The sequence below is a fragment of the Motacilla alba genome, chromosome 2, assembly GCF_015832195.1.
Source record: "Motacilla alba alba isolate MOTALB_02 chromosome 2, Motacilla_alba_V1.0_pri, whole genome shotgun sequence".
NCBI lineage: Eukaryota > Metazoa > Chordata > Aves > Passeriformes > Motacillidae > Motacilla > Motacilla alba.
Genome location: NC_052017.1, coordinates 45,166,611 through 45,187,507, shown reverse-complemented (window position 1 = coordinate 45,187,507; position 20,897 = coordinate 45,166,611). Strand labels below are relative to the sequence as shown.

General features: G+C 45.4%; 1 protein-coding gene across 1 annotated transcript; it reads right to left on the bottom strand.

The window, feature by feature from the left end:
- Nucleotides 1-11,465: 11,465 nt before the first annotated feature.
- CLEC3B (C-type lectin domain family 3 member B) lies at nt 11,466-19,840 on the bottom strand. Its single transcript, XM_038128957.1, has 3 exons — nt 19,578-19,840; nt 14,748-14,846; nt 11,466-13,412 (listed from the first exon to the last, which is right to left on the bottom strand). The coding sequence occupies exons 1-3, from the start codon at nt 19,681-19,683 to the stop codon at nt 13,012-13,014; spliced, it is 606 nt and encodes a 201-aa protein (XP_037984885.1). The 5' UTR covers nt 19,684-19,840; the 3' UTR covers nt 11,466-13,011.
- Nucleotides 19,841-20,897: the final 1,057 nt, after the last annotated feature.

Below are 20,897 nucleotides of genomic sequence, written 5' to 3'. Positions count from 1 at the left end.
ACAGTTTTGACTTCTGGCAGAGCTTACACTTCAGTTGTCTAGCTGGCCCTGAAAGATATCTCTTGAAATCAGGTCTCATTTGAAGTGCTGTAGTTAGCATGCCCCTCAGTTTCTGTGCCTTTGACAACACGAGGGCCAGATTCCTTGTGGCAATGAAGTTGCCTTTTATATACAAACATCTGCCTTGTCCAGGTGTGCAGTTTGCTGAGGGTGTTTGTAATTTTGTGTGCAGCACTAGACTCAACAACTGGAGAACTTCTCTCCAAAAACCTTACCATGACTGTTAGTGGCCTAGTGATACACAGAGGTGACATGAAGCTTTTAGACAAGTGTTGCACGCAATGATGCTAAACATATAATAATATTTAAAATTAAAATGCCTTTATTAGAAACCTTACTGTTTACATTAAGTTAAAGTGTAGATTTCTTCCTGTGTTAACTATGCTGGCATTGCTCATTGACTGGTCAAGTGTGTGTATTTAACAGTGTGTTAATACTGCTTTGACCTCTACACAATTCAGTATAATGTCATACCTGACACAGTTTTCTGTAGCATATATCAAAACACATGCCAGCTAAAAGTGCCTTTATTGTTCCAGGTATCTTCCTGCTCATTTTTATCACTTTCAATGCAGAAATATGTATTCCTAGATCTCTGGCTACTCAGTGGGATCACATATTTCTAAGTGTACGGGATCATTCTGATGTCATTTGAGAACTTAAAAAGATTTCTGCAATACTGGTATCAGCTTTTCTCAGGTAACTGAATTGCCAAAAACTATTTTATCAGAGTAGTCCGGTTGTGCATTTGCCTGATCATTGTTCCTCACTTCTGTTTTGTTGAATAGTCTGTAAAAGAAATTCAAGGCTTTCTCATCCCTCTAGCTCAACTTCTTCAGTTCCTTAGATGAAATTTTTAGTTCATGTTCCTTGTAACCAACAGGAAGAAAACATAATGGAGGTTGGGCTTTTGTTCACAGCCTCTTGATCCTTGAGAAATGATTCTTGTTGACTGATACTTTTATGTGTTCTAACTCAGCTTTTCACGTGATAGTATAAACCTTAGTTTACAGATGTCCCCAGTCTAAGGTTGACCTTCACTATGTTTATTTGATGTGTGTAAAGAAAGCGTTCAGGCACCGATTTCAGTTTGTTTTACATTAAGAGAAAGTTGTGACTTAATTTTTTTTTTACTAAATAAATAAATAATGATGCTACTGCCAACTGGAGTAACTAGTGTATCTCCTTTTTGTGTGTGTGTGTGTGTAAACTCATGCTGAAGTATTTTGGTGTCTGCCTGTTGGTAGCTGTGCCATTACCCTGGACAACAGAAAGGGGTTTCCTGGGATAATAAACTGCTCTCTGTGCATGTCCTCATTCTTGCGTAGCCAGTGATAAGCTGTTAATGACTGTTTTTAAAGGCATGTGTTCGGATCATTGAGGAGAAGGGTTGTAAAATATTTGTAGATACCATATAAAAATAAACAGTTCAGTGGCCTCTCAGTAGGGTTGAGATGCTTGCAATTTATCCATGCCCAACTGACACATAAAATTGAATTAAAAATTAATTTCTTTTCAAGGATAATAGAACATTTTATGAACAGTCCTTCAGCCCAGCAGTGACCCTTATGGAAATGTGTGAAGCCCATTTTGTTCTAAATACAAGCTCATGGAATCAGTACATACTGATTGCTCTTTTGGGGATTTTTATTATTTATGAATTTATTTATTTTGGGGCAAGTTTAACGCACATAGAAAATGATGTCTGAAATCCTTACTACCGAGGATCCTGGTAATTGCAGGGGATGGATCCTAGACTTAATTAATGAGATCTCTTCTTGGAAGGCTTGGGAAATGTGGCAAGGCTCATCCAGTCCCTAGGCCTTCTCCAAAACTGCCACTTAATACAAATGTAGATGCAAGTGCTTATTATTTGTATTTTTACTACAATTGTACCATCCTGGAGTAATTCCCTGGCAGTGGTCTTTATCTAAAAATGAAAATTTCTAAGTATAATTAGCTGTTAATTGAAAGGTGGGTGTCCATAGGAGGACAGCAGTTGCAGAACTCCTGGCCCAACTGTAATTTGCTTTTGAAGAGCAAAGAGAAGCTCAGGGTTTTGTTGCCCAAACCAGCAAAGCTGAAAAGATACCTCTGCTTCTTGGGCTTGAATTTGTAAGGTCTGGACAATCTTGAGCTATCAAAATACTCAGTAATTGCTTTATTTTTAAGCTTGTTTCTGAATAGTCTAGTCACATTTCCAGACAGATCAAAAAACCAAGTTACTATTTTGTTGCATTACAGCAAAATTTCTAGAGCACCAGTAGGAAATGAGGAAGTAGTTTTTATTGTTGACACCTGACGAACAGACTTCAACTCCTTGACCCTAGCAGGGGACAAAATCATGTTACTCTGAAGAAACTATGCTGGGGTACCTGTGAGCGTGACAGAGAAAATATTTAAGTCTGTGAATGTTTTGGGGGGAGGAAGGAGAAAGCAAAACACTGGATATCACTCATCCATGTGTACATCTTCACCAGGCAGAATCTAACTGCAGACTCTGATATACACAAAGGTGGGAGCAAATCTGCCTCCCCAAAAACGTTGAAGCTGGAAACAAAAACAAGAAGTGGAGGATATATTTCTTGAGTATAAGCATCTTTCTACATCCAACTTAGTGATCTTCTTTAAAACTGAGGAATTGTGGCGTTGGAGAACTGATCCAGCCTGGAGGAAGGAACAGTCCTTTTACAAGGACTTTGAAACAACATGCCAGAAGTTTCTTCGACATAAATGAAGCATGGCAAATTGTTTCAATTAGCAACACTTAACACATAAAAAGTGGTTTTTGTGGTTTGGGCTGTATCCATTTCTCGTCTTAAGGAATTGCTACACTGCTGCACACAAACCAGGCTTTATGCTTCTGGGCAAGATGGATCTTCAAAGACCCAGGGAACTGCTTTGTTCCTTGCTCCATTTGTGAGTGCATTTTGTGTACAGATATGTGCATTTGTCCTGGTACAACTGCTGCAGTCACTCACAGGTGTAGAAAGACTGCCATGATGCATCCTGTCAAAGATACTTCAACAGAGCAGCACTCACTCGGCACACAGCACTTTTTAAGATAGGAAGCTAGAAAAAATGACCTCACTTTCTGAAAAGTGCTTTCTCAGAAGAAAATGAGGTAAAATGTTTTGGCAGTATCCTGTCATCTTTGCAACAGAATGATTATATTTTTTTTCTAAGTGGAGATTATTTGTTTTCAGAAAGTATTTTTTAGAACCAACTAAATGTTTCATGTAAAGTATGTGCTCCTTTTTTATTTATTTGTTATTTTTTAATAAAATGTTGAAAGAAAATTTTTTTAGATTTCCAATTACATGTATTTAATACTTTGTTTCCTTTAATATTTAATTTATTAAATTGATTTTGTTAATTTATTTAAAATTTTATTTTTAGTTCAGTTGTTGGTTGCGCTTGTTGGTTGCCATTTCTTTTGGAGGTTGCATCCTCTGGGTAAATATGGAGAGAGGTAAGGGGGCACTTCCCTTTCACCTCCTTAAATTAAATGGGGACAGGCTTGGGTGTTCCTCAGGAACCTTGGGAATGGTTTTGCCTGAAGGTGATATCACCTTTGCCACTTGCCATGATGGGGAAAATATCCCATACTGGTCTTTACCTTAGGGGCTAAAAATGGCAGATAGAGCCCATGTGGACACCTCCTTTTATACATGAGATTAATGGTGGCAAAGCAGCTGCTAATTACATCTGTAAATCTAGTTTTCTGCACAGGATAACCTGTCCTTAAATGATATTCATCACTTGGTCTCAGGAGTATGAACTGCAGATTCTTAAGCCAAATTGTTTTAGCATCTGCTTCAAATTCATCACCACAAATGCTTTTTATTTAAAAGGTGCTGTGTGGTTTTTTAAAATAAAGGAGAAGCAAACTAGTGGTGTGTTTTTCCTCTCAGAATGCTACTTTTATTTAATTGCTGGCTTCTGGAAAAAGTAACCCAGGAACAAATGCACAGAGATGTTGTTTTGTAAGACAGGGTTAATTTCAAAGGGGAAAAAAAAAGTCCTACTGCTCTACAGTTTAAGCTGCTAAGTAGGATTTTGCTCATACTAAATTCTGCATGTGCACTGTGGGCCATGACAGCCTAAAGCTTTCGACTTTCAAGACCTGGACATCCACTGGCAGCTTCTCCTGAGGCAAAAGCTATCAGTTAGGCTACTTGGGAAAACGTCCCTGATATCCAAAGAAATGAGGGCTTTAAAGAAAAATGCAGTGATAAATGTTTTTGTATAAGAATTATCATTTTAGTGAGAGGCTAGCTCAACAGCTTGAATCTTTTTAGATTTCACATTTGCATAGTAAATTAAAACTGTTCTGCTTTCTGCCAAATCTAACCTGTTTAGATACTTGGTAATTCCTTTCACACCTGAATTCTCTACCCATTCAAAAGCTTATAAACAGTTAATAGGTTTTCCCACGTTAGTTTCCTTAAGTTAATGAGGGTTTATTTAACAAGAGGCAAACCCTAAAAAGTAACCAAAGGCCTAATAAAATATTCTAGTGTGATTGTTTGGTGAACATTTTGTAGGTTAGTATTTCAAAGCAATAAAAAAAAAAAAAGCAGCAAGCAATTAGATCTTCCTCTCTAATATCTCTTCTTGGGTTTCTGAAAACCAAATTTCTAAGTACCTTAAACCATCCCAACAGGGCATATGAGTTCAAGTATGTGTCTAATATCTCAGAAGACAATATTTTTGCTTGCCAAACATCTTAGGAAAATGGGCAATTGGCCATATACCTATGTATTCTGAAATTTTATACATTTGGCTGGTCAGTTGTGCAGGTCAAACTCTCTCGTGTTCTCCTGAGGTTTTCATGGTCACTTGGGTTAAAGGACAAGATACAGCTTCAGCTGAAAGGAGTTGATGAATTTCTGTAAGAGTGCTTCCCAACACAGCTTGTGGGGAATCTGTGCCCACGTTATGGCTGGGAAAGGAACACTTCTGGACCTAAGACAGCTCAGGCTCCAGAGGCTGAACCATGCATTGACGAATCTGCTCCAAACGCCATTGAAAGATGGATTTTTGTCATCACTCTCCTTTCTTTTCCACTGTTATATTTTCATGTCTTGTCTGCCTTTCTCCCCATGCTCCCAATCAACAAAATTCAAGACAAAGGTCTCCAGAAACCAGTTTTTTTTTGGCAAGTGTTCCCTCAGTGTTGGTGTGAAATACTTACAAACCTCTGTCTACAATATATTTCTTACTCCAGCCTCACCTGAACCTGACCGGAATACAGTAAAGCTGCTGCGTGAAGTCTGCTACTGCAAGGTCCTCAGGTTTCACCACAGAGCAGCTACAAAGCTGCTTCAGTGATGAATGAAGTGGCAGTGCTTGAAGTAGTTGACATCTCAAGTAGTTGGAGAGGTACTTGGGAAAGCATTAATATATGTAGGAAAAACTCAAATTAGTCTGGAAAGTACCGCTTTTCTTGACATGAATGACCTCTTGTATAAGTAACACCTAATTATACACAAAATTAGGTAGAAAGGTGCAGAACAATAACCCAGGTCCATGAATGGTGCAATGGATCAGATCTCTACCAGTGACCTTTTTCCAAGATGCTTTGCAAAATCTGTGCTTGCTTCACCAACACTGGCTGTAGCAGAAACGCCTCCACCAATTCACACTGTCCTTTAGGTCATGACTTGGTGGCTTTCTGTCACTGAGGAGAAAAAGGAGAGACATTCCCTTTGCCGCCACCTCGAAGGAGAAAAAAATGATGAGAACAAGGCATCCCTTCACTCTTGAAGGCTCAGGTATCAATTTTAATTTTAATCATTAAGCTGAAACTTAGTGCTTGTTTTGAAGTTAGAGATTTTTCCTTTATGTTTCCTTTTGAGTGATTCCACCTCATTCTGGTATATCTTATTTTCCTGATTTTAAGGTCTAGAGCTTTACAGCCATAATGTCTCTTGCTTTTTTAATACACAAATTTATTGCAACTTCAAGTCTCTGTCTCTGGAACTATCAACTTTCATTCCCAAGGAGTGTGAGTTCAGGGCATTGGGAAAGGGCAAGGCGAAGAGGAAAGGAGTGGTGTTGTTGGCTCTTCAGGGAAGGTGAGAGGATGGTGACCACAAGGCAATATCCCACTACTGAGCTCTGCCTCACCTGATGCTGCCAGTTCCTGAGACTCAAGACCAAGATTTTCTAGGGACCTCCAAAGTCACCCCAGCTCCCTCATTAGCAGATAAATCAAAGGGTGAATATTTGCTTTGCTCACTGCAGTGTGGCCCTCAGGGCTGTCTGCTCTCCTTCTTTAATGGACATTTATCACCTGATCGAAGTCAGGAGGAGATTTTATATCTGGCTGTGAACACTACCCACGTCTGTAGTTCCAGCAGGCTTAAAAATAGGCTACTCGTAGAGGCTGGCAAACAATTCCTCTGAATGTTTAAAGGAGGCAAAGTTAATGATGATTTCTGGCTGTTTTCAAGCTCTCTGTATTTTATCTGTAAGGTGTGTTTTTCCCTAGTACTATGCTTTCATGAGTGTTTACCTTTCTCCAGTGATACACTACAACTACTTGCTGTGTTTGCATTCTTTTTTGGTGCATACATTTTAACTTAGGAACAAACCCCGCTAATTGTTGTTCTTCTTTTCTGAAAGCAAGTTCAGTTTCTAGGCTGGGTACAAAACTTGTCAGTCACTCGCTGTAGGTACACAGCACCCCACCCACACAGCTCCTTCCAAGTCCTCACTCTTCAATGGAACCAATTGTTTAACCCTGTTTATAATCAGTGCAATTCCTGGAGAGTTTCCTAAAATTTGACTGGTTTAAGGTCACTTGGGGTTTGGCTTTCTGCTCTGATGTATTATAGAACAAAGTGTGAGAGCTACCTTGAGAAAGGTGTGTTGGAACACCTGTGTGTTGGTGCTCTGGCAGGTAGGACCTGTGCCATTGCCCATCTCCTGGGGTCTGGATCTCCCATGTCAGCATGGCTTGACACTCAGGGGCTTTGGATCAAAGCCTTCCCAGTGACAGAGCAATGTCCACATTGCACATGAATCCAGATGAAATTCAAGCTGCCCTTGGACTGTTCTGCTCTAACAGTAAAGCAAATCTTTCACTGTGGTTGATCTGATTCACATCCTTATCTATGCACTCCTGAACTGAGTGTTTGGATTGAACATTTAATATATATATTATATATATTATATATATATATATATATATATATATATATATATATATATAATTTTCTTTTCGGTGATTTGGTGGAGTTTGTTTCCAGTTTCCTTCTGGTTGAATAACTAAATGAAGTTTCAGCTCGTCTGCTGATCACACTTGGCAGAGCAGCAAGACCTAGTTAGTATCTAGAGCTCTGGCAGCACTACAGTGTAGAAATCACTTCCCACAAGGGATTATTTTATCAGCTTTCTTGCTAACCTTGTTCTGTAGGAAGGCGTTTACATGACAGCTCGTCCATCAGGTGTCTGAGGTCAGCTGTCTGCTCCTGAAATGCCTGTTTTTCTTCTGTGACTGTAGAAGAGGAATAAGTAATGTAGGATCCCTTGCTCAGTGGCTGTGTTTGTACAGAAGTTGAAAGGGACCTCTGGAGATCACCAGATGGCACCTCCTACTCAGAGCAAGGTCCCACTGGCCAATGCCACATGTCCAGTCAGGCTTTGAGTGTCTCCAAGGACAGAGGCTGCACAGCCTCTCTCAGCAACCTGGCCAGGGTCTGACTACCCTCACAGAGAAAAAGGATTCTCTTCTCTTTAAGCAGAATTTCTTGTATTTCAGTTTGTGCCCATGGCTCTGTCTTCACTACCCTCCCCATCAGGCATTTAAGATGAGGTCCCCTGAGCCTTCTCTTCTCCTGGCTGGGCACTCTCAGTTCTTGCTCTCTGCTTACACAACAGTTCCCCGAAACCGTTCTACTTTCCTGCACTCACTTCACTAGGTCCATGTCCCTCCTGCGCTGGGGAGCCCAAAACTACACCTGGCACTCCAGATGTGGCCTCACTGGCCCTGAGAAACATAGAAAAAGGGTAAACTACTGAATGGCAGAGACCTCACTTTTGGGATCTTTGTTAATGGGTGTGATAGAAGTTACTGACACTGCAGTGGGAAACCAAGCTGTCTGTGGGGCATTTCTGCAAAGCAGTAGTGGTTGTAGGTTTTATTTCCCCTCCTGCATTTTATTTTACAAGCTGCAGTGCTTCCCAAACAGTGTTTTCTAAACACAGCTTCTTGAGACACGTTCTCCACTGCCAGGCTGGCAAGCAGCTCAGGTGCTGTGTTCCCTGCCTCAGGCTCAGGGCCAGCTTTCTAAAAGGGCTGAGGCGAGAGCAGCCATGTCCTGTGATCAGCAGCCGGCCTCACCTCTTGGCAGCACAGCATCTTGGGTTTCTCTTTCCTTCCTGGAGGGATGCTGCAGACCCTGGGGCGCCTTGTGGCTGCTGCCAGCTTGGATGGCCCCAGGCTCCAGCACAGCAGGACATGGGAGTCACAGACATTGAGCTGTCTGCACAGCACAGGACAGAGTGGAGAGGCTGCTGGGTGTGAGGCTAAAATGGTTGTGATTTGTTTTCAGCTGTATTTGGAACGGTCCCCAACTGTTACCTTCGGACTCCCTCCGGGCGCTTCTATGTATAAAAGCAATAACAGCATATTTTTTTGTTTTGTTTTGTACACCATAGCCTGATATCCTGTTATCTGTCCCCAAGGAGTTTATTTTTATGCTCTCCATTAGTTTAGTGCCCCCACCCCCCAGCAGGTTTATATTTATGCTCCCAGGGGTGCTTCGGTTTAGCCTTGTTTGCTGAATCTCATAGAGCTGTGCTTCTTCCCTGTCTATGATGTCTTCTAAGAAATGTAACTTTAATTTAGCTTTTTATTTTATTTGTCAAAGGAGAGACTGGCAGTGGGGTTCAGAGCTTACACAGGAGCAGGAGTGAGCAGTAAAGCCAACAGCAATCACAAGACTCAATGGTTCAGGGGCAGGGGAGATCCTTCCCTTCTGAGGTTCATTCTACCAAAGGGAAGTTTGTCCCCTCCGTGCCAGGCAGTAGCAGAGGTGCTGAGGGACTGTCCCTTGCAAAGAATGACAGGCAGAGGGTGCATCTCATGTGGAGAGAGCCTCCGGTCTGAGTAACACCCGGGCTGGGTGGGCATGCACAAGGAGCAGGGGCGTGGGGATGGGTTTCTTGTTAGGACTACCAAGTGCCACAGAAGTGTTCAAAGCCCGAAACAAGCTTTTGGCTCACAACTCCCAAATTCTCATCCACCTTTGCTTACCCAGACCTTTCAGTGACTGAAGCCAAAAAGCAACCTGGCTGCCAAGGTGTGTGAATACTGTGCTGTTCTGGCCCTTGTGCTGAGAGACTTCAGAAAGGCATTACCTGTTGTATGATTAACCATTTCACTCTGAACCATTTGGTCTTTTCCTGGACCTTCAGGCAAAGACCTGGACGAGGTCCTGAACTCCTGGACCAGGGTGAATTGGGGTGGGGGCCATCAGTGGGGTTCCAGCTCTGTTGAAGTCAGCTGCGGATGGCGTAGTGCTGAGGGAACTCCTTCTGTAGGCTCACCCAGTAACTTTAATTCTTTTGTTTATATAAATATATGTACATTTCATGCTTCATCTTTCCTCTGCTGCATCACAGAGCCACAAGCAGCTGAGCAGTGCCACAAGTGGCACAAGGTCTTACACAACATCCTCTATTTTTAATAACGTGGTTCATAAGGGATTGCAGGCATCCCAAAACATTGTTTCAGACATGATCACTTCCACATTTCCTTTTCCTCGGGGAAGAGCTGAGGTTTCTTTCCATTAGTCTGCATGCCTTTGGTTGAGACCACACTTCATGGACAGCAGATGTTCCACTCTGGCTTGAGTTCCAAAGGATTTAATGGAAGATCCAAAAAGTGATGCTTGTTCTGGCCCCCAGCAGAGGGACCACATGTGCTCAGGACAGTTTCCCTATGGAGGCAGTCAGTGGCTGTCCTCTGTTCAACCCCTCCATCCTGGCATTCCCCGTGACCACAAAATACAGAGTAAACAACATTGCTGTGGTAAGCAAGGATGAGGAATCTTCTAGAAGTTCCTCCTCTTTGGCTTTTCAAAGAAAATTTGTAGTTCATATTGTACAGTTAGAAGAAGATTGTAAGAATAACAGGAAACTTATAAACGTAGCACTGAAACTACAAGGTCAGTTTTGTCATCCTAGATCCAACAAATACAGCAGGGGCAAAGCCACCCTTCCCTGTGCTCCTCCCACCTTCAGAAGAGCAGAACATCTATGAGGAATGGTGCTGGCAGGAGTTTAGCTCTGTGAGAATAGAGCGCAAGAGAGACACGAGCAAGAAATCTGCTGAGAGCGACTTGTTAATCTTTAGATTTGACAGATTGACTTCTTCATGTCCTCTCTGGGAATATCCTTTGGCATCCATCTCCATGGCTGTTTTTCAGATTCATACTCCATACCAAGATGGTCCAGCTCCAGCACCCACAACTTCCCTGAAGCTCAGCATTGCAGGGTCCATGGCTTTCGCACTGTTCCTCTTTCCATAAAAGTCCTGTGTTTATTTCTCTGACCACACATTTGTGTTTTAAGACCTTGTGGTTTATGGCCAGTCAGGATTAAAGGCAGCAACGCTGGAAGTGTTGTTGCTTTGCCTTCACGTGTATCTCAAAACATGGAGGGAACATCTGCCAAAGGAACTAGAGGATTTATATGGAGACAAGCTGGCTTGTAGGGTGTAATCATGACCTACAGCAGAGTGTCTTGGAAAACGTCAGGAGCAAGGTCCAAAGTAAAGCTCAATGGAGAGCTGCGCAAGAGAGACCTAATTTCAGAGGCAGTCCTGCAGCAGTTGAAACTTCACAGACTGGTGTGAGGCACTGTCCTCTGCATGGATGGTCTTCTCTCCTCCATGGGATGCTGGAGAGGAGGAGGAGGGAGAAATCATCACACCTCAGTAGGTGAAGGAGAGTGACTCCTGGTGCTGCTGCAGCTCGGCTCATTGCGGAGGAGGTGGGAGGCAGCCTGGGAAGGACTGGCTCCATGCTGGGACCTGAGGTGCTGTCTCCCCCAGCACCACTAGTGCTGCCAAACAGGGCTGAGGGAGGGATCTTCCTTCTGGGTTAGCTTGCATTTCAGAATTAAATTTCCCAGCAGCAAGGGAGGAAAGGAAGGAAATCTTATTTTCCTGTAAGAGGATTCCCTGCCTGTATCCTATGTATGACATGTGACTGGGATGATAACGGGGCAGGAGGGGGGAGAATCCTGTAAAGCGTATTATGGGGGGGAAGGCTCTCACTTCCTGCTTTTCCCCTCTGCCTTTGTTATCTCCAGCCTTCAGATATAACCCTGGAGCTACTCTGAAGAGAAAGACAAGTAGAAGAAAGCACTCCAATCACATTGACACAACTCCATTCCTTCAGCAAGCTATAGAGATATTTTTATTTTATAGTCATTTGAACAGCGGAGAGTTTGGCAATAGTGACAACCTCAGAAGCGTGCACTCTGCATTTGTGTGTGTGTTTCCAGCTTGGCTAAGAATTGATGGCTTGGAAGACCTACCACCATGCTGCTTTTAAACAAAGCAGCAAACTGGAATACCTGTCCCACAGCCAGGATCCTGTCTTGACACCTCCAACCTGGAAGCCTGGAAGTGCATGGTGTGTGACCCGAACTAGAGGGGTTATTGTCAAGCACTGGACTGAAAAGAACCACTGATACCTTTTAGCCAACAGCCAGCAAAGCTCTGTTAAGCTGCCAGGGTGACTTGCACTTCTTTCCCACCACTACTGAGAGGTTTTTCTGCTTTGTTTTGCTTTTTTTTTTTTTTTTTTTTTTTTACTTTAAACCTTTTCTCAGTAAAAAATCACTGAGGTCAGACCTTCAGCTGGGCATGACTATATTGGCACAAACAGTGCTCAGCAGATTTATGTTTGCCAACAACCAGCAAAGACTGGACTAGTTCATCTGGATTCCCATCATATGAACAGATCAGGTCATTCCTGAAGCTGCTGGAGTGAGTTGTCCGGGGGCTTGCTTTCAATAGATAGTTATTTCTATATAGCAACATACTCCCTAAGAGTATTACATTTATGTTATTTATGTAATACACACATCTTCTATTTCTAGTAATGTTGTTGACTAACTATGCTCCAATCTTTGCTGCTTTCCCCTTGATACTGCAGCACAAATAAAGCTTTTGAGGATTTTTTTTTCCAAAGGATCTGGCAGTGCATGTTGCTCTCCCATTGAAGTCAGTGAAACTGACTTCTGGCTGGTGAGAAGAGGACCAAACATGCCTGCAACTTGCCAATTCATTCATGCATGTAATTTGACTAGTTGAGTAGCTGGTACCCTACCAAATAAGCCCAATTGCATCTCTCAGTGCAAAGCAGGAGTAGCTCCCTCTGCTTGTTGAGACAAGACCTTGATCCTCACGAGGCTGAACTGGAACACTGTGAGGAACATGGAACTCTCACATATTGCTGCCAGGGCTTATGGGGAAGCAAAACAAGAGAAGAAAGCAGAAACTGCCTATGCTGGTGTCCCAAGAAAGCTCAGCAAAATGGGAAAGGACACTCCAGAGTGACAGCCCTGGGCAGCCGAGGCAGCTGTATGCCAGGCTGGACTGCTGCACTGGTTCTTTGCTGGAACAACTGAGCTGTCCTAATAAATTCCCTGTGTAAAAAAATATATATCTATAAATCATGCCTTAGGAAGAGCAGTGCAGCTGCAAACAGGGCTGGGTGTGGCCAAAGGAAATGCTCTAGGGCTCTATAACCCGACAGCGAGCCGCGGCGACTCTCTTTGCAAAGGGTGACTCTACTGAGTGAACGCGTGCGCGTGGGTGTGCGGCTGGACATGGAGGCGTACACGCAGCTACAGCTTCACCATCCTGCTTCACCATCCTGCTGCCCAGGGTGCAGTCTGGGCTGGCTGGGCAGGGGGGAGGCCCTGCCGCTACACGATCATGAACTGGCAGACGTAGGGCAGCTGCTCTCGGCACCTCTTGTCGAACCACTTGCCATTGGCGGTTCCTGACAAAGCCGCACAGTTTTCCAGCTTGCCACCGTCGGGCTGGGTGGTGATTTCAGTCTCCCAGTTCTTGTAGCGGATGGGGCTGCCCGTCATGTCGACCCACTTGCCCTCCGTGGCCATGTCGTTGAGGCCCAGCCAGACCTCGGCCTCCGAGCCGATGCTCTTGCGCATGTAGTCGTAGAGGGCATCGTTCTCCTCCCCGTTCTGGGGCGTGCTAAGCGTGCCGCCCTGAGAGATGCAGTTCTCGCTGGCCTCGTGGTATGTCTTGGTCTCCGAAAACGCCAGAAAGCATTTCAGATGAATTTTGGTGCCCTTCAGGCAGACTGAGAGGTTACCATACAAACAGAATAAAAAAGACAGAAAGATGATTTGGTTTTAAAATGGTGCCCAGGAAGAGGCAGCAGCAGCAAACGCACCAGCCAAATTACAAACTTAATTTTTTAGGCTGCAGAGTGACCCTTTGCAGCACAGGATTCCAAGGGCTCCTTTTTCTCCTATGCAGGGTGGGACACAGTCATGGGGATGTGCACTCTCCCTCTGCAAATCATTGGGTGAAATGGATTTTCGGGCTGCCGCTGCCACCCTTCTGGGCTCTGCTGCTGCTGCTGGAGCAGAGGCACAACATTGTCCTCCTGCCCCTTCCCCTGGCCTTGCTCTTCCCCAGCCAATGCTACTCCTTCTGTGATGAATTTGCTGGGAATATGGTGTGTCATGGGCACTGCTGGGTGTTGGAGTGTTTTGGGGAAAAGCCTGCATGCCAATTAAATCATCTTAATTATGCAAGCTGAAAAAAAAGTATTTTTAATAAGCTTTGATCAGAAGCGTTGCGCTTACATAGCTTGAGGTCTTCAGAGGAAATTTCTACTTGCCTCTGATTTTGGTTTTAAGGATATCAATTTATTTTGCTTTTCTTTAATCTCTAAACCTTAAGAGTGCAGGGTACTGTAGCCAAACAATACCTCATCAGAGCCACACATTAATATCCAAACCAATTACTTCTCAATGAATGTGAGCTTGGGACTAAAGCCTTGATTTTGCTTGTGTTCCTTTACTTTTAAGGAGAAAAATCTCCTTAATTTGCATTTTCATCTCATTTCTGCTTCATGTTTTGCAAATCCTACTCCTACTGAAGTCAGTGGAGTTTGCACAGAATAACTATGGAGCACATCTGGAAGATGGACATTTTGGGACTGTCCTCGGTGTATGTTTAATCAAGCAGGACTGCCCTGCACTGCAGTTCCCTGGGCAAAAGCATGGTGTGCATGAGAGACCAGGTTGTAATTTCACTGGGGTTCAGACAAAAGAGTAAACTGCATTTGGTTAAAGCACAGACTAATCCAAATCCCATCCCTCCACCTTATAAAGGAAAATGAACATCTGGCTTAGCATCATAGGAATACCCAGCTGGGAGGCACATAAAGAGGGGGGCCCCACACTGCACAGCTCCTGCCATTAACTGCTCAAGGAGGTTTGCCAGTCCAGAGGAACTGCAGACAGCCACACTCTCCTTTGATCCTCCAACCTCTCTCCCCATGGTGGGCTTGCGGCTGTGGGGTGCTTGGGCATCTCTCATCAAGACATGCGGAGCAACTGCAGCCACTTCATGAGCAGCTCCTCTCTTAAAGTAAAAGTCGTGTGCTCTTCAGCAAGCCCTTTACCTGTCTGGAGTGCTTGCTTTTCCTTCAGTAGAGCAACCTCCTGAGAGATGTTGTCAATCATAGCCTTCAGGTCTTCAATCATTTTGAGGCTCACACCATCTGTTGGAGAAATCAAAGAAAGAGCACAAATATTGGTTGTATCCCAAGGGAGGCAACCAAATCTGTTCCTATCATCAAAACTCCATGTTTCTTTGCCCTCAGAGGAGGATAAACAAAAGGAATCCACAAAGTCAGCACCTGTGTCCCCTTGCACATCCATCGGCGTGTGTGTTTGCTTGCCAGCCTGGTTCCACTATCAATTACAACCATATTTTCCTGGTTCAGGTTTTGGGACTGCAGACCCCATGCATCTTCCAGCTGCAGGGGTCACCCTTTGGGTTGGCAGTGCTGGGGAAGAGGTCACATGCATGAGCACTGCAACATGCAGGCTTGTCTCTGGCACCCCTGTGTAGAGCAGTCATCAGGGGTGGTACTGCATTGGGGTTGAGCTCCCAAAATGCAGGAGGACACCCCTGCCTGAACAGAAGTCCTCACACGCACAAATGTTTTGTGGGCAACTTGAAGCTAATGATGAACAGGATTTTTTTTTTCAGATTCCTCAAAAGCATGCTCTGTCTCTCTAATTCACAGCACACCCTCCTGGCTTCCCTTAAACACACTAACACATGATGTTCTCTGCGTGCACTCCTGGCTGCACCCTCCTCTTGTCTGCTGTCACTGGTGGGTCGGCACTTCGCTCCGATGCTGATGCTGAGGCAGGTGATGCTCAGCAGGAAGGGGCTGGAAGGGCTGCAGATCCTACCTCCACTGGATGTGCCTCTGCATCACCAGCCACCAGCCTCTGCCCACCAACCACACCATCATTTGGACCACCACACCTGCCTCTGCCCCATCTCTACCTTCATCACCCCCAGTGTAGGTACCCAAACAGTGTCCAGAGCTGCTCTCTTGCTGTGAGAAGACACCTGCTTGGCTGGAGAGCTGGCTCTTAAAGCCGACATCTTGCTAGGTGTGCTGCTTCTGCAACAGCTCCAACCAGTTATTAATCAGTACTTGGATTTTTCCTAGACAGGAGCAAAGGGACCATTTCCACCTTGAAGGTGGTGGGAGATTGGGCATTGAGGCTCTTGTATGCATCTAGTAGTTCTCATGTTGAAAGCATCTAATAGTTCTCCTGGGCTGAAAGGAAAGGGGACAGTTTGCCCGTGAATGCAGCAGGAGGGGCTTCCTTGAGGGCCAAGGAGCTGAGGCACCAAGGCAGGCAAGTAGGGAAGCAGCCTGGGTGTGGATCAAAACCACCAACCCAAGATTACATGGTGCCATGAACACGAAAGCCAGACACATCAGGAGGAGGGCATTACTCATTGCTCAATTAACTTTACTTTACTCATTGCTCAATTAACTTTAATGGATTCACTTAACACTGAGGCAGTAGATATTATTTTGCTGCCTTTGATGAAAACACTTTGTGGGAAATGGCTAATTAATCATGGGTTTTTTTTGCATGCAAGCCTGTCTTGCAGCAGAACAAATGTTCTAAGGTTTAAGTAACATCCAAAGGCCATGGCAGGACACTGCCAATGAGTCTTGCTGGGGCAGCTCCTTAGAATGTTCCAGCTGGGTTTGCTGGTGGGTTCCCAGGTTCTCACCTTGAGGGTCCCTGCCATGAGAGGTGACATGTATCCTTCATAACTACCTAAGAGCCCTGTCCCTTTTCAGTACCTCATTTCCAAATCCAGGGCCACAAGATGCTCCTACAGCACTGCATTTGCTGGGATATCTCACAGAGAACCAGGATTTGTTGACTCATCCTTCAGCTATAAAGCGAGGACCATGGCTACATCAATAGATATTTTGTCTATTTTATTGCCATGGGTTTTTGTCTCAGTGCTGTCATTTCCTCAAGGCTCACCTCCTGAAGCCTGGGATCAAGCCTGTTTACAGTCTGGGTTTTCTGTGATGGAACCTGGCATACTGATGATCCTGTAGGAGCTGGAGTGGGTCCCTGTGCAGGATCGTGAGCAGCAGGATTAAGCACGGGTGGAGGCAATATCAAAAGGAGACTCACAGAACTGTGGATCAAAACAGTCTGTTGGTTTGAAACCCTGGCCAGGAATGTATTTAAAGCTACAAATGGGAACTCTCGCCCATTCTAATTATATGCTGGATAACAAACAAATCCCTCTGTACTTAATTTTAATGTCTTAACTATTCCTGTATGAAACTTGGATAAATATATATATATGTTTCTTAGCTTTGCCTGGAGATCCAAACAGCTTTCTGTCCCCCAGAGGAATGAGTATTGCTCTGGTTTGCAATGTCTGTCATCAAAGCTCTCTGGCCACCAGTATTTCTTCTGACAGCAGGCATTTCTTCAAAGGTATGAAGTGGAACAGTCAGGTCCCATATTGCAGTCTGTCCCTGGATCAAAGGAGGAGACTGAACACACACCCACACTGGATTTACAGCAGTCTAAATGTTCACAGGCATTTTCAGGGAAGAGCACCCAGACAAGAATACACTGAAATTCTGGGCAGTAGGTGGCATTAGGTGAGAAGCCCAAATTAGTCCCTATCCACTGAATTAAGCATCCAGACTCCAACTTCTGTCTCCAGTCGCCTCAGAAATACATGTGAGAGCTATGCACAGATGCTCCCTTCCATGGTGCCAGCACCCCAACACATCTGTGACCAAGGGGAGCCCCCCCAGGGCTGATGCCTGCACCCACCAGCCACGGGATGTCAACGCTGCCCAGGCAGGGATGCCAGTGCCTGCCTCCCCTGGGCATTCTTCTGGATGAGACCTCCAGAGCTGCCAGACAAGGGCAAATCCCATCTGTACCCCAAGACACTGGGGCTCAGGGAGAGGTTGCTGAGCTACTGCATTTGGAACAATAACTGGGGACTACCTTGAGGGGCAAAAAACACAATAGCAGGCAAAGGGAATGTGCTGTCTCAGCATTTTCTAAATACTGTGGTTTGGCTTTTTCATGTTGAAATAGCATCATTTTTCATTCTGAAGCAGATCCAAATGTAAGCAATAATTACAACAAAAAAAAAAAAAAGAAAAAAAGAAAAAAGAAAAAAAGAAAAAAGAAAAGAAAAAAAATTTTTAAAAGCCCACAACATAGAAAGCTTGGTTTAAACCAGTACTTTCTTTTCTAACATTTGTGGTATGGTTGCATACATTAAAAAAACCCAAATCCAGCCAAACACACCAACCCTCCAGTGGCTTTGCTCTTCCTGACCCTCCCAGGCAAAGTGCAGGAATGGAACCAGGATGGGGGTACCGGATGCCTGGATAGGGATGAGATGGGGCCATCCTGCCATTGTTCACAGCAGAAGCGGCTGAATCCTGGCCCCTGTGGTGGCTGGGCAGGCAGGCTTGGGTGTAGAGGCAAAGAGGAGCTTCACAGGGGATTTTTAGCACTTTTCTCCCTCTTTTCCTACCCTCAGGCATTGGTAAAAATCTGAAAAATATTAACCAAGAAATACTGGAAGCTTCCAGTAAAGGATGGGACTGATCAAAAAATTGCCAAGTTCCTGGGTTTTTCCCTTTCCTCCACAGAAAATATGACCACTCCTTTGAAAAGAAATTGACTAAAACCTGCCCCCAGCTGGTCCAGATGGCTTGATTTTCAGGACACCCCCCTCAAAAGTTTTTAAACCAGAGCCAAATTTTCTTGTCAAAAAGGAGATTTTAATCCCACCTTATTGTCACTAATCAATTACAAACAGCAGTTGCAATGACACCTAGAGAAGAATAAGATTTTTTAAAGAAATGTTTCTCTCCTGATACTTCCAGTGAGTGCCATGCATGTATGCACCCTATATGAGCCCAAGGGAGTATTTTTTGCTCTAGAAAACAGTCAGACTATGATCTCTGTTATTCCATGTCCTGCAGAATAAGATATGGAATAAGCAGCTAAGTTTGTGAATTCATAGAAAGATCTAATGGGAGAAAAGGCAGAAATTTCTCAAGGATGGAATCTGACAAAAATAGCCACTGGGTGAGTGTAGACAGCAGCCTGGCCAAGTGAATTCCAGGGATGCTTCTTCCTTGCTCCCCACTTCATTCCAAGTAGGAAAGCGCCTGCCAGGAGTGGCCCAAGCCCATGTGGCTGCGGTCAGACACACCAGACAGGCAGGCACGCTCACATGCTGCTTCCTCACCTCACCTCACCTGCCTTCTCCTGCACTTAACGTGCACTGAGTCAAGGATGGGACAGGAGAAAAACAGGAGAAGAAAAGGAGAAACAAACCCACTAGGGAATGGAAAACCCAGGCACCTTTGTGTGTGCACTGCTGTCTGGCAAGCCTGAGCACTCAGAGCTCGTGTCCACTGTGAAATACACCCGAGGCCAGCGGTTTTAAATGAAGAACCCTGTTGATGCGTAATGGCTTGGATATTTTCTGCCTGCTCTTATCTCCAAAATTTTCTGTCATCGGCCACTTACTTGCTTCTGAAAAATGAATGAGAAAGGGTGAGGGGATTTATAGAAAGGGAGAGTTTATTAGAGGAAAAGCTCGGGATGAACCTTAGAGGGAACACGGAAAACGCGTTTCCTCTGAAATTCAGACTAAGCTGTCCCAACAAATTTATTCAAGGTAGGGACCCACCAGAACCATTTCAATACCCTCACTACTTCACAGAAGAGCTGCACAATCATTCCCACGGAGAAAGGACAGAGGAAGACGCTTTATTAGGTTTTTAGATATTTTTTATGAAGTTTCACTAAAGCACTGTTAAATGCCCGGACGAGTGGGCTGACTGCAACCCCCCCAAGCCCGGCAAGTCTTCCTCGCAAAGGAAGCTGCCGCTGCCCCTTACCTTTCTTGGAAGCCGCCGGTTTTTGGCGGGCTTTGCCGTTCTGCTGGCCGGAGACCTGGGCGAGGGAGAGGAGGCAGAGGAGGAGGCAGGCTCCGCGGAGCGCCATGCCGCTGCCGTCCGGTCCGAGCGGAGCTGCAGCGGCTCTGCCCTCACACAGCCGCCGGGACAGCGGCTGGAGGCAGGAATGGCTGTCCCAGAAAGCCTCCCGCTGAGCCCGGGCCAGCGCAGCCTCCCGGCCCCGGGGGGGGGCTCAGGCGGCTCCGGCCAAGGCTAAAAACCTCCCAGAGGGGATGCGGTTCCTAGCACGCCGCTTTGTTTTTGTTAAAAAAGAAAAACAAAACAAAGAAACCTACGAAATAGAAAAACGGGGAACGAATGTACCGACAGTCTGCTAAGCTAAACATAAGGAAAGGCTGGGAGTATAGCTGGAAGGCTTTCCTGTGGCTTTTAGCACAACGCCACGAGCTTGATCTCGTGTGTCAGCCATGGCAACAGCAAGGCGAGGTGTGAAGCAGCGCTTGGGCGGCCGAGGGAGCAGAGAGGGGCCGAGGAGCAGAGAGGGGCCGAGGAGCAGAGAGGGGCCTTGGAGCTGAGAGGGGCCGAGGAGCAGAGAGGCCGAGGGAGCGGAGAGGAGCCGAGGGAGCAGAGAGGGGCCGAGGGAGCGGAGAGGGGCCGAGGAGCAGAGAGGGGCCGAGGAGCAGAGAGGCCGAGGGAGCAGAGAGGGGCCGCCTGCCCCCCGCCCCTCAGCTGGGATCCCCTAAGGGATGTCCGGGCACCAACAGCGGCAGAGGGGTGGGGGGACTGAGCACCCCGGTTCCTCACTCAGAGGGTAGGGTGGCTCTTACCCCTCTAAAAAGCAGTCCCACTGCAGCTTTGGTAGGGTCGTCCTGCTATCATTGCTTGTCCATGGGATCTCCAGTGGGACTTGGGATCAGGGGCACATGCTCCACAAAAAGCCTTTCTCCCCGAGGCCCCTTTGCAGGTTCCCGGCTGGGCTGTGCTGAGCAGCTCTGCAGCCTAAACCAAGACCACTGCCTGTTTCTTTGGGTGGTGTGGTTGTTCAGCAGCTGCAGCTCAAGCAGGTGAGTCCTTCCCACAAGAGGAACGGCAGCAGTTTGAACAAGTGGAGGGAATTCATGTGGAGGGAGGAAAGATGGGCATTTTGGAGAACAAAGTGCTCCAGACATCAGCTATTAACCTTAAAACTTTTCTGATAATTTAAAGCAAGATGCCACGCAGCGCAATGTGAACCTCTGGAGTTGTAGGAACATAAAAGGTCTGAGATAAACAGGGATGTGACTGGAAAAAGAGCTGCCAGTG

Coding starts and splice junctions, on each gene's coding strand:
- CLEC3B (XM_038128957.1), bottom strand. CDS start 19,683: ATGGCGCTCCGCGGAGCCTGCCTCCTCCTCTGCCTCCTCTCCCTCGCC. Junction 14,847..19,577: donor ACCGGCGGCTTCCAAGAAAG/GTAAGGGGCAGC, acceptor TTTCTCCAACAG/ATGGTGTGAGCCTCAAAATG. Junction 13,413..14,747: donor AAAGCAAGCACTCCAGACAG/GTAAAGGGCTTG, acceptor GTAACCTCTCAG/TCTGCCTGAAGGGCACCAAA.